Genomic DNA, 14,310 nt, shown 5'->3' on the forward strand with positions numbered 1-14,310 from the left:
TGTTAACAGCTCTAAACTTTCACTGGCCATAAATTAAATAAATAAACAATTAGAGTAGGATATTCCTTTTTAGGTTTTGATTGGTTGCTTCCGAGAGACTGTAGTTAGGATTGGGCTTCATTGTTAAGCTATGATTTCTTTCCATTCCTACTGATTACAAAGCTCCAGGCTTATTTTATTGCGGTAGTTTTCTTTCCTAATATTCTCTCTAAATTACGTCAAAATATTTATCAATATGTACTCTCACTTTTGAAGCCAAACTTGATTTTCTTTTTAGTTTGAGTATCCTCAAGATAGACGATCAGAAGAACCAGATTACAATGTCTCTCTTTAATCTCCTGGAGTCAGAGGGTGAGCCAAGGTGCAGGAAGCTGATTCCCAGGAGTTGTTGGAAGGGGACAGGCACAGGACCAAGCATATAGATTAGTGGTGAGCTGGAGCCAGTTGTGAAGTTTTGTAGCACAGTTGTTAAACACAGCCATTATTAAAAACTAAAGTATATAAATTTACAATTAAATGAATTATATGAAAGCAAAGGTAATAAGTAATCAAATTTTAAAAATTATTTTACCACATTTTACCATTATTTGTGCTCTTGAGATTCTTTCCATCTAATGTATCTGTATGATACAAATACTACATAACAGAGTGCTACTCTGCGTCTCTTTTCAATTCTGTGTTTGGTTGTATCAAGGTGGTTAGCTTGAAACCAGCCATAGTGGGAATATTTATACCATGAATACTGGCAAACAGTAAATCAAGGCCTTTCCCCTTGGAGAGCTGGTTTTTAGACATTTACCAGCATACCATGGGCTATAACAGCATCTCTGGGTCCTTTTCATGTTTTCTCAGACACTTGAGGGAAAACCAAAGTAGAGAGCCTCTCTTTTTCTGTAAGCCCATTCCTAACCTGCCTTAGCCTTGTCTCTACATCGTTCTCTTCCATCTTTTACCATATTTTTGTTACCTGGTTCTCTACCATCATGGGCCCTAGATGCTAGTCTTTTCTGTCTTTCATCCTCTTCCTAGAATTAAATCTCATTTTGATTCCTGCCAATATACCCAATTCCCCTCTCCCTTTCCAGCCATATAAATTAAAGTTTTAGAAATTGCCACTGCTGCAGAAAGAGTAATATATGAAGCAGGGCGCCCTGGTTAATAGATCGTATTGCCAGAGTTCTGGTCACTTTACCATTTGACATTTTGAGTTTATCAGAATTGTTTATATTTAGTGAAATACTAGGTAATTTATCAGAAAAGTATAAATGTTCATTAACTATATTTTGGGGGGTTAGTTATATTCTTATGTATAATATTTTCAACAGAACACATTTTATGTTGGAAATTTTGTGAGTGATAAGAAAATAGAATTTGCATGTCACAAATTTATAGACCTGACTCTTTCCGATGAGACTCCTTGAATGTTAGGAATGCTTTTGACTTAAGAAGCAGAAAAGTAAACAGAAAGGGTAGCTGATTGTTACTTTTGAGTCAGCAGCTTAATGATGATAGGCAAAAGTTTCTTAGATCCTCTTGGCCTTTCATTTATGGTCAAATGATGGCTGCTACAGATCCCATCGTGATAACTTGAATTGACAGAAGAAAGGAGAATAGTAGCAGCAGTATTGTGTTGATGTGTACATTGGCTTCACCTGGATACAGGCAGTTGGGAAACTGGATAGTTTAGCTAATGTTTAGTAATATTACACTTTATAACCAAGTGAGACAAGAGGGCCGGGATTGGAGTTAAGCATTAGATAAGCCTGTTGTAGACCTCTATATAGCATGTAATAGCATTTCCCCCCATACCTAAACCTAACATATTGTGACACATTTAAAAGGTGAAGATGTAACTATTATACATACAGTTTCCTGAAGAAGTTCATTAAGCTTTGTTCAGTCTTTGTGAGGAAGTGATGGAAAACTTGTTTTTATTTGCTGAAAGATCCTCGAGTTTAGAAACTAAGTTAGGTACTTTCACACTCTTGAGGTATAGGTAGTGTTATCCCTAATGTTACAAATTAGGAAACTAAGACAGATATTAAGCAGTTTTCTCCAGATCACAGAGCCTAGGAAATGAGCAAGCTAAGTTTACAACCTGGTCTTTTCTCTTTGGCAAATTGCAGATGTTTATGAAGTGAAATGAAATGGGATTTTATGAAAGAATAATATTTGAAAGTGAGGAAACTTAAGCAGACACACACACAAGATGGTATTATGTGTCACATCCATTTGATGGAGGAGCTAGAGCCCCTCTAGGTCTTCTGGTGACCAACACATTGGAATAACAATAGATAACATTTAACTGGTGCTTACTATATGCATCTTATTTGCATTAATTCATTTAATTCTCATAACAACTCTTATGTGGTAGGTATTATTAGTATCATGTTTAAATAAAGAAACTAAAACACAAACAAGCTAAGTTACACACTCAGTCTAGACCTAGGATGGAACCAAGACATGCTTACTCTTGAGGCTATGCTGTTAACCAATACCTAATGTGCTCTTTCATGACAATTGACTTATGTAAGAGAAAAATGAAGATTTTTCAAGTAGATTCTTACTTAGTTCTAACCAATCTTGGAAAAATTTCTACTCATTTAGTAAAATAGGCAGTTGAGTGGAATATGCTATGGAATTTCACTGATAAAATAAATACTTAAAGCATCATTTCGGAAGGCAATGCATAGGGGCTTTACCAATCCCAAATTCAAATCTTTTGAACAAAACTGATAATAATAACCCCTTTTCAGCTCATGATAACTAATTACATCATCATAATTTTAAGAATGGCCATAGAATATTGATCTAGAAATTGAAATAAGAATGCAGCAAATGAATATTTGAAAATAATCCCACACAGATGGAAATTACACAGCTCAGAATGTCATGATGAATCATGCTCTTGGAAGACTATCCCACTTTTCCCCAGAGTCTGTCAACAGAGGGATATACAAAGTGATGTAGTTTTCGTGTTTCAGCTTTAACATCTGCTGCATGGCAGTCCATTTATATTCCTATCTAAGGAAACATCTATAAATATTGGTAAAGATTTCCTTTTTACTTTTGTTTCCAGGCTGTTTATCTCTGTATTTATTCTCTTGGCTATACAGTATCTCTGGATGATCTAAAACTCAGTATTTCCTAATACAACTTGTTAGTATTCTACCAAAAGCCGTGTAAACAATTCTGCTCAAGGTCAATGTTGTGTGTTCTTCTAAGCCAGTGTCTGTTGCCATTGATGAGATTGGCTGGTTCTTCTCTTTTGCTTTCCCTCTTGTCCATGCACTCTTAGCTTTTTAACAGCAGGGAATACTAGGATGTTACATGAGCATTTGTTTCAAAAAGTTATGTGTCATGTTACCTTTTCGTGAAACCTGTGGAAGACTGAAGAGAAAATTCACAAAAACTTTGAATTGTGCTTCAGCGTTGATTTAAAAAGAACATAGAGAAGACAGTAAACATAAGTTGGCAACCGAGATGTTGACAAATTAGATTGAGATTTCAGCAAAGTGAATTATTAAGTGATAAAATTTTATCTTCTGCATGCAGAGCTTATTGTCAGACTAAATTTTTTAATTGATGTAAAAAACAGTTTTGGAAATTAAAAACTAAAACTAAAAAAGCAGCCTTAGATATTTGGACAAATAACATAACTGTATACTCATAGCAACAGATTGTTTTATTATTTGTTTGTGTAATTGGCATCGTCTGTTATTTAGAGTCTTGGAATAATAGGACCATTTGGGGAGGGACTGTGGAATTACTGGAATTGAATTGGCAGTGTTCACATATTGCTCTGGTTGCTGGTTTAGATCCTCTCTTCGTTGTTTTTCTTCAGGTGGGACTCTTCCCTGGACACTGTGTTGAGTTAATTAACCAAAAAGTTCCCCAGTCAGTGACCAACTCAGTGCCAAAACCAGGTGAGTACACTTTTTCATTAGTGTGGTTATTTTAGCAGCAGCTCAGAGATACAGACTTTCTCTTCTAGCCAAATACATAGATTGTTTTGCTATTCTTTGCATTTATTGACATTCTTAAATTTTATATATTTTTCATTTTAATGGTTTTGATTTTTAATGTGTTCTTATTTTTCTATTGATCATTTCACAAAGTTCTACATTCATTTAAATTTTTAAACAATTTAAAAGACCTATGTGCACTATTAAGCTTTGTCATTATTTGCTTTTACAATTATATAGTAGGAGTATAGCTTATTAATGAGTAAAATGATAAAAACAATAGGTTTAAAGAACTAGCATGAAGATGATATGATTAACTGAAAATTAATAGATTTATATTTACATTATGTATTATATTTATATTTTAACAGTGCCTATAAACAGCCAAACTATTATAAACAGCAATTCTTATTACTTATGTACTATATTTACAGTGCTACATAAATATATAGAATATTATACAAATAAGTAAAGCAGTGTTGCAGGGGATAAAAATCAAGAAAATGGGGATTTTTGTGTTTATTGGGGTGATTTAATCTAGGCAAGATTCTACAGAATACCTAGCCTGGGAATTTTTGATCTGATACAAATTTTTTAAAAGAAAATAAAAACGAAGACTAAAACATTTTAGAGGAAAGAGGAAGTAATGAAATTTATTTTTTGTAGTTATATTACGTTTTTTTCTACCCTTTCCCTCCTCTCAATAAAAGGAGAAGAACAATTTCTGGGCCTCAGAATTTATTTGAACTGTTTTCCTTAAAATACTTTATATCTTTAGGACCTGAATGTAAGAGTTAGGGGGAAAAAAGTTTATTCTTTCCTTATTTAGTATTTTTCTACTTCTGCTCCCAAAGTATATATCAAACAATCTCTGCTTATAGTATTTATAGAGTAGTAACTCTTTTCAAAGCTTATTCCTTCATAGTAGGTTAGAGAGTGATTGTTTCCATTTTTCTCATAGGAATTTGTTTATTTTAGACAAACTTTATTGCTTGGTAGAGAAAATACTTCAAAACAGTGTTCTTTGCAATTCCACTTGAGCCAGGATTCTTAGTTCTTTTTAAGGCAATTTTATCCTTCTTTCAGTAAGCTTATTAAAAAGACTTTCTCAACGGGTACTTGCCTGATAAATGTTCATTAGTATTAATAATTGTAATGACTGTAGATTTTTTTTAATATGGCATCAGTAACTTTAAAAAAAGACAGCATTATTGGGATATAATTTATATGCCATACAATTTACCCTTTTAAATTGTATAGTTCAGTGGTTTTTTATTATATTCACAGAGCTGTACAGCCACTACTACTGATAATTTTAGAATACCTTTATCGCTGCATAAAGAAATCTCTTATCCATTAGCAGACAGTGCTCCCCTCCTCCCAGACCCCCACCTCAAAGCAATCACTAATCTACTTTCTGTCTCTATAGATTTTACTATTCTAGACATTTTGTAAAAATGGAATGATATTATATGGTTTTTTGTGATGGGTTTCTTAGCATAATGTTTTCAAGGTTCATCCATACTGTAGCATGTATCAGTATTTCATTCCTTTTTTTAAAAAATGGCTGAGTATCCACGGTGATAATTCCATTAAAAAAAAAAAAAAAGAAAGAAAATGGCTGAATAATATTTCATTGTATGTATGTACCACATTTTATTTGTTTATTCATTTGGGTTATTTCCATTTTTGGCTGCTATGTGTACAAGTTTTTCTGTGGATGTATGTTTTCATCCCTCTTGGGCATATGTCCAGGAGTGCAATTGCTGAGTCATGTGGTACCTCTGTTTAATCTTTTGAGGAACTGCCAGCTGCACCATTGGCGCAACTGTACCTTTGTATGATTCTACCAGCAGTGTATGAGAGTTCCAGTTGCTCCATATCCTTGACAACACTTATTTGGATTTTTTTGATTATTATCATCTTAGGTGTGAAGTGATATCCCATTGTGGTTTTGATTTGCATTTCCCTGATGGCCAGTAATGTTGAGTGTCTTTATATGTGCTTATTGACCATTTGTCTGTCTTGGAGGAATATCTATTCATATCCTTTGCCTATTTTTTAATTGTGCTATTTGTCTTTTTATTATTGAGTTGTAAGTATTCCATATATTGGAAATACGAGTCCTTTATCAGATAATAATGATTTACAAATATTTTCACCCATTTTGTGTGTTGTCTATTTTCTTGATGTTATCCATTGAAGCATAAAAGTTTTTTAATTTTGACAAAGTCTCATATATTTTTTTCTTTTGTTGCTTATGCATTTGGTGCCTTATTTAAGAAGAGCTTGACTAATCCAAAGTCATGAAGATTTACTCCTACATTTTCTTCTGAGAGGTTTATAGTTTTAGATCTTATATGTTAGTCTATGATCCATTTTTTAAGTTACCTTTTATGTATTGTGTGAGGCAGAGGTTTGATTTCACATGGTCATTCAATTGTTGCAGTACTTTTTGTTGAAAAGATTCCCCATTGAATTGTTTTGACACCCTTGTAGAAAACTAATTGACCTGAGACACATGGGTTTTTTTCTGGACTTTCAATTCTATTTTATTGATCTATGTATCTTTTCTTATGCTAGTACCACCCTCTCATGATTACTATTACTTCATAATAAGTTTTGCAATAGGGAAGTATACGTCCTATTTTATTCTTCTTTTTAAGGGTTCATTAGGCTTTTGTAGGTCACTTGCAATTCCATGTGAATTTTAAAAATCAGCTTGTCAGTTTCCACAATGTCAGCTGGAATTCTGATAAGGGACTGTACTGAATCTGTAGATCAGTTTGGGAAATATTACCATCTTAACAATATTAAGGCTTTCAATCCCTGAACATGGGTTGTTTTGCTATTTATTTAGATATGCCTTAATTTCTTTCAGTGTTTTATAGTTTTCACAATATAAGTTTTATATGTCTTTTGTTGCATTTGTTTTTAATTATTTGACTCTTTTTGATGCCGTTGTAAATGGAATTTTCTTAATTTCATTTTCTTACTATTCATTGCAAGTGCTTAGAAATATAATTTTTGTATATTAATCTTGTATCTTGAAACCTTGCTGAACTTTTTAGTTCTAATAGTTTTTTAGTGAATTCTTTGGGATTTTCTATATATAAAATCACGTCATCTGTGAATAGAGATTTTGTTTTATTTCTTCCTTTCCAATCAGTTTATTATTTTTTTCTTGCCCAGTTGCCCTGGTGAAAAGCTCTAATACAGTGTTGAATAGAAGTCTCAAGTGCAAGCATCCATGTCTTATTCCTGATCTTAGGGGAAAGCATCCAGTCTTTCACCATTGCTAATATGTTAGCTGTGGAGGTTTCATAGATGCCTGTTATCAGGTGGAGAACATTCCCTCCCTTCTATTTCCAGTTTGTTGAGTGTTGTCATGAAAAGGGTGTTGGATTTTTTTCACAGGCTTTTTATTCATCTATTCAGATGATGATCACAGGTTTTTATGGTCACTATTTTGAAGTTACTAAAATTCAATATCAAAAACTTACTGTGCTTGCTTATACATTATTTTTACCTATCCTTCTGTGGAGTAAGCTTAACTTTTATTAGTTATTAAATCACATCTTTGGTAATTTTGACCCAGAGATGTAGTATAAACTGAATTTTGAAAACTTAGCTTAATATTGGCCTTAAAATAAACTGTTGAAATACTTTCTCACATTTGGAATGAAGAAATGACAACTTTTAACAGTGATAACCTCCAGAAGTATTTAGTACTGGGAAATTAATCAGTTATTGATAGTTCTGGAAAATAGGTTTATATTCTTAGACCAGCATGGCATTATTAATTCTAAATTAGTAATGACATATATAAAACAAGCACACCTTCAAAAGCTAATATTGTATCTTTTGTAAGCAGCATTGCAGAGTTTGCATAGGGAAATGTGCATTCTTAATACATTTTGAAAAGGACGATGTGAATTCTTTCTGCCTTGGGCTTGTTTCACACTTTAGAACTGTCTTTGCCTACAGTATAAACAACTTGAATGTTCTATTTATTTTTAACATTGCCATCTGTCACTGTTAGATGCCAAATCTGAAAGATGCAGCTATAGTTTGAGACTAAAAATTTAAAGCTCCCTATACTATTACACAACAAGGGTAATGGAAAATTTTTTCTTTTGAAGCTGTTCTTAATGTTCTTAATATGTTCAGTTACTTGTGGATACAGATATAAAATTAATGAGTCACCGTGTCCTGACCAAGATAGCAAGTATCCATGGTACCTTAAGAAAAAGAACATAAGAGTTCAAGAGAGAAAGGAAAGAAAAGAGGAAGAAAGGTGGAAACTTATCCATAAGAAATTAGCATTTTGTTCACTCACCATAGTGCATGGTTTGATGGAAGAACATGAGGTTGAGGTGGGCAAAAATGGAAGGGAAAGCCCATGTTTTTCTTTGTGCTTGTCTTGCTTGGTGATATGTTTCTTAAAGTTTTTGATGTTTTCAGCTATTTTCTCTTCACATATTTCTTTTTGTCCAATTCTTTCTCTCTTCTCCTTTACCTGTCAGTGACATTCTTTGATATTGTCTTGTAGATCTTGAACTCTGTTCCGTTTTTTTCATTGTGTTTTCTTTCTCGCTTTTTTTTTTTTTTTTTTTGAGTTTGAATACTTTCTATTTTGAGTTTGGACCTATCTTCAAGTTCAGTGATTCTCCCCTCTGTTACGTATAGTCTTCTCTTAATCATGCTTAATAAATTCTTTAATTCCCATGTTTTTCATTTCCAGGATCAACATTTGGTCTTTTTTGTAATGTCCATGCTAGAATTCCCTATTATCCACTTTTTCCACCAGAAGGGAAGAAAAAGGGGAGTGGATGATGGAGGAATAGAAGAGAGGGAGAAAAGAGAAAAAGGAGGAGTGGAAGAAAGGGAGAAAAAGAGAAGAAAAGCAAAGCCTGCTTTTGAGGCATGAACTTCTGGAAATGAAAGACTAGGGATTTAGACAAACCTTCCCCTGAGAACAGTTAAAAAATGGACAGAAATATAAAAATATCTCTTTGAATCATTGGAGGGTTAATAAAACAGAAAACAGTACTGAGCTAAGCTGAAGCAGAAGTCAGTCCAGCGGGTGACCCCAGCACGTGGAGACGTTATTTTCCTAGGGTATCTGCTGATGGAGTATCAGAAGTCACCGTGCTGGGGTAACCAAAATTGGAAGTCAGAGCCCAATGGGGCAGAGCTGCTGATAATGCCCCAAGCCGTGAGTTGGGATTGTCATGGAAATTGATGACTGATTATAAAATTTATGTGGAAATGCAGAGCCAAGAATACCCAAGACAATTTTGAAGAACAAAAAAGTAGGAAGCTTACTGTAATAGGTATCAAGATTTATTGTAAAAGCTTCATTAATTAAGGCATTGGTATAGAAGGAAGGAAAGAAAAATAGATCGGTACAACAGAATGGAGTCCAGAAACAAACCTGTATATATATATAAATACTTGATTTATGGCAGAGGTAGAATTGCAGGATGGTATCAAAGGGCAATCATTTCGGTAACGGATGCTGGGTCAACTGGACTTCTAAATATAAAAAAAAGGAGAAACCTGACCCTTATTTAACCCCATACAAATGGAGTTGTAATTCTAGGAGAATTACAGATCTGTATGTGAAGAGTGAAACAAAACTTGTAGAAGAGAATGCAGTAGAATATCTTCATGACCTTGGTTTATACACAAAGTATTAATCATAACTGAAAAACTTAATGGTAAACAATTAAAATTTAGGACTTCATTATAATATACTATTAAGGTTGTGAAAAGGCAGCTCACAAAGAAAGATGTTTGCAGAACACGTATCTGACAAAGGTCTCGTAACTAGAGTATGTAAAGAATCCATAAGCAAAGGACAGATAAACTGATTTTTTTAAAATCATTGAAAATTGAGATACTTCACAACAAGTATCCAACATGCTCAATGAGCATATCAGAAGATGTTTAACATCATTAGTCTTAAGGGAAATGCAAATTAAAACCTTATTGGTTCCCCAGTGCACACCCACTAGAATGGTTAAAATTTAAGAGTAACAATATTACAAGTTGGCAGGGATGTAGATCAATGGAAATTCTTAAAGGTGGCAGGGATGTAGATCAATGGAAATTCTTATACACTGCTGGTGGCAGTATAATTTGGGACAGTCATTGTCTGGCATTATCTACTGATGTTGACATACATACCCTGTAACCCAGCAGTTCCAGTCTTAGATACAGAAATTCATGTACACCGACCAGGAGTCATGTACAGTCATGTTCATAGCAGCTTTATTTCTATTTGTCAAAAACTGGAAAAACTCAAGGGTATATGCATGGTGGAATGAATAAATAAAGTCATATACATGCAACAGATTCTGCTACAGCAACAAAGACGAATGAGTTACAGCTACATTAATGACAGGGATGAATCTCACAAAAATAAATGTTAAGGGAAAAAACCTGTTACACATACTGTATAATTTGATACATATGTATATAGAGTTCAAAATCCCAACAGTCCAAGACTGTTCTGTGCTGTTAGAGGTTAGTACAGCAGTTGCCTTTGAAGAAGAGAGAGGAGCTAATAAGTGGGATGGGCAGGAGGAGGGTTCTGGAGTACTGGTGATGATATATTGATCCAGGTAGCGATTATACAGAAATGTAATGATGTTGAACATTTCATGTGTTTATTGCCTATTTGTATATTTCCTCTGGAGAAATGTCTATTTAAGTTCTTTGCCAGTTTTGAATTGGTCACTTTGCATTTTTTATGTTCTTCTCATCCAGATGAATATTGTTTGCACCATTAGTTTAATACTCAAATGGTGGAAATAATATTTTGAAAATACTTGTGATACTTCTATACCATAAAATACTTTGCAACAAAAAGAAAGTAGAGGCCTATGTACTACTAACCTGGGGAATTTTTTCTCTGATGTACTGGTAAATGAAAAAGCAAGTCACAGAATAGTATAATCTCATTATAAACTCATAGAAGAGGATCTAGGATATATACCTAACCCAAAAGGATAATGGGATTATGGAGATAATAAGAGACATTTTATTTTTTTCTCTATTTGTTTCTTTATTTAAATCCTTACAATGAATATGTATTACTTTGTAAATTTTGAAAAAATAAATTAAAATCTCCCCTTAACTCCACCCTATCCAAGTAGGTAATTTCCAGGGGTCCTATTTAATGCATTTACCCCATAAAATAGGCACTTTTGTGACAGTAGATTTTAATGTAGGTATTTGATTTATGTATGCAGCACAGTTGAAGGGACAAAAGCTCAGACAACCTTGGGTTTTAATCCCTATGCCACTTTTTTCTGTCTAGGTGTACATCATTTGGCTTCTCTGATTTTCAATTTCCTTATCTAAAAAGTAAGGCAAGATTTCTTTTGAAGATTGGGGATAAGGCATTTAAGATCCCTGGGCACTTAGTAAATGTCAACTGTTATTATTTATTGAATTATGTCTATCTACTATGTTATTTAAATTCATGAGTGTCAGAAACTAGATCTGTTTAGTTTATATAGATACTTAAGCTGTTATTTATTGATATAAATCTGTGTGCCAATGTAGCATGGTATACCACTGAAACAAATTAATTACAGTAGTTTTCATGGGACCATGTGGGAAGGAGGAAGCCTCTTTGGATGGTCACTTAAATAGAGTTTGCATCATAAATTTTTGTCATCTTTTTTGATGATAATGGATTTTTTGGTTTTTTTGGTTAGCCACATACATAGAAATAGTTGAAGCTTTCATTTGGGAGGAAGGCTTAGAAATTAGATATAACTCTGATGAAATCGTTTCATTTATGTAAGAAGTGATGCATAAGGTCACAAGTCAATTTGAATTTGTAGTGTAATTTTGAAATAAAAAAATTCTTATAGTGTTCTTTTAGGAAACTGATCCTCTAGTATCTTGCTTTTTTTGACATTTTACTTGCGGTTTTGCGTAATAAGTTTTTTTTTTTAATTTTTCATTTGCTTCCTCCTGATTATTTCTGTTTTCTCTTTTTTTGAGTTTGTAGCACTTTTTGCTCCTTCATAGCCATGTTTCTTTGCATATCACTTTATTATAAAAGGACCACACATTTATATATCAAATAAGAGAGGTCTGGGTTTGTACTTATCCTGTTTTGATTATTGTATTGAATAATCTTCCCAGTAAATGTATGCTTACATGTGTTCTGGAGGTAATAGTTTAAGAATCAGATATTAAAGTCAATACCCTAGGAGGCACTGATGTAAGAGGCCAAGGAGTCCTGAAGTACTAGAATGCCTCGGGAAGCTTTCCCCCTGAATACATCATAAAGGATAGAGCAAGGTAATACTTTCTCACTCTGCATCGGGGAAAAACAGTTAGAAAATGTATAATACCATATATTTGTAAAATGCTTTAGAGTTTATGAGTACTTATATTTCCATTGTTTTAAGTTGGACTTGATTCTAGGTATAACCCTTATGAGGTCGGTAGGAATAGAAAATGTATTTCTGTCCTATTTTTTAACAAATGGAGCCACTGAGACTCAGAAAGCTTAAGACAGACACTTGCCTGAGGCTTCACAACTAAGACTTATTCAAATCTTCTGACACCTGCTATTAATCATAGGTAACATTCACGTAGTCCTTACTGTGTGCCAGGCACTGTACCAAGTGCTTGACATGGATTAACTCATGTGTGATTAATTAACTCAAAACCGAGAATTCTGCCTACTGTAGAACACTGAATAGCGATAAAGTTTATTGTTCTCTCTCAAAACAAAACTTTAATTCCTTTTGCTTTTATTACAATAGAAGTAAATGAAAGTGAATTTGAATTTCCATAAGGCCTATATGAACAGAACAGAAATTAGGATAAAAGATGGATTAAATTGAGGATAAAGAGAATTGCTTATAGAAACCTACTTAATTTGTAGATTTTGTTTTTAGCCATCATCTTTTCTAATGCTTCTTTAATTAAGAAAATATCTTTCAATTGTTCCCCCTATGTATAAAACATAACTCCAAACTCTATTTTATTGCAGCATTTCCAACCTGCCTTCTTTTCTATTCTCCTGTTGTAGTCCCTGTGTACTAACTGGAATCTACTTCTGTTGTTGTCTGACCATAGCATGTGGTTCCAGAGCTTTCTCTTTGCTCCTGCTATTCCTACGGCCTGAAATGCCTCTTTCCCCATTTTGTCCAGTTGAATTCCTCCTATATCTCAGGCCAGAACCCACTACTTCCATGAACGTTTCCCTGACCCATCTCTCCCTAACTGCATCTCCTCTCTATCCCAGTCAAATCTCTTAGCAGGTATTTCACTTGTTCACTAAATTGCACTTCCCTCACAAATAGCAAATATGTCTCATTCAACTTTATCTCTCCCACAGGATGACTATTCAATGAATATGTGATTAATGCCTGCTGAATTACTCCATCCTAATATTTACTACTAAATTAAATTTTTAGAACACAATTTTTATCATGTAATACTTACCTTCAGGAAACTTAAGTAATTTCCCTCTGTGCCAGATTACTTGCCAAATCTTTAGTCTAGAATTTAAGATGACCCACAAATACTAAAACTAACTTACCTTTGTGGCCTGTTTTTTTCCCCATTTCTTACTCATATGCAGCTTTAGTAGCATGTTTCCTTCTTCTCCTCTCAAAGTATCTTGGGCTTTCCCTTTCCCTTGCCTGTGATCTTTCTCCTGCCTGAAACAATTCACCATACATTTTGTGAAGCTTCCCTAGGCCGTTACTTTGCAAACATGAATGTGCATTCAGTTGACTTGAGAGATTTTTTTAAACTGTAGATCATGATTCAGTAGATAAGGCTGGGGCCTGAAGTTCTGCATTTCTAACAGTCTCCCAGGTATTGTTGATGATACTGACCCTAGCTACATTTCAGCTAGAGTAGCTGTTGTTTGTAGCACTCACTTGGAAATAATGTATGGCAATGATTTCTCTCATTTAGAGTTTGATCATTCCCTACCCCATCTACATGGTTTTGCTTGTGGGCAGATATTCTATTTTAATATTTTATACTAATTTGCATCCTTTTTTATACATGATTGATACTCCAAAACAGTTCTTGATTGATAATTGTAAACATGAACAGTTTCCATTATAGTTGTCAAAAAGGTTTCTTAAACCCCCATATGCCTTTAAGTCAGTGCTAGGAGTAAGCCCCTAATCTCTCTTCTCCTTGCCCTAAGTAAGCCTTCCATTTTTTGGCATTGTCAGTATTCATTTATTCATTGATCAAGAATTTATTGAGTGCACACGAAGTGTCAGTGGCTAAAACAGTGAATACAACGGACAGATTCTGCCATTTTGGTGTTTATATTCACATGTGATAA

At 33.8% G+C, this 14,310-nt stretch overlaps 1 protein-coding gene across 3 annotated transcripts in view; it reads left to right on the plus strand.

Annotated features, from left to right (window-relative positions):
* Positions 1 to 14,310, plus strand: part of ARHGAP32 (Rho GTPase activating protein 32) — a 278,666-nt gene that overhangs the window by 200,671 nt on the left and 63,685 nt on the right. For all 3 annotated transcript variants that reach the window (XM_069470686.1, XM_069470684.1, XM_069470685.1), the window contains one exon: positions 3,845 to 3,926. In XM_069470686.1, coding sequence (XP_069326787.1) covers positions 3,845 to 3,926 — 82 coding nt within the window. The remainder of the gene's footprint in view (positions 1 to 3,844; positions 3,927 to 14,310) is intronic.

This window comes from Eulemur rufifrons, chromosome 6 (assembly GCF_041146395.1).
Source record: "Eulemur rufifrons isolate Redbay chromosome 6, OSU_ERuf_1, whole genome shotgun sequence".
Classification (NCBI taxonomy): Eukaryota; Metazoa; Chordata; class Mammalia; order Primates; family Lemuridae; genus Eulemur; species Eulemur rufifrons.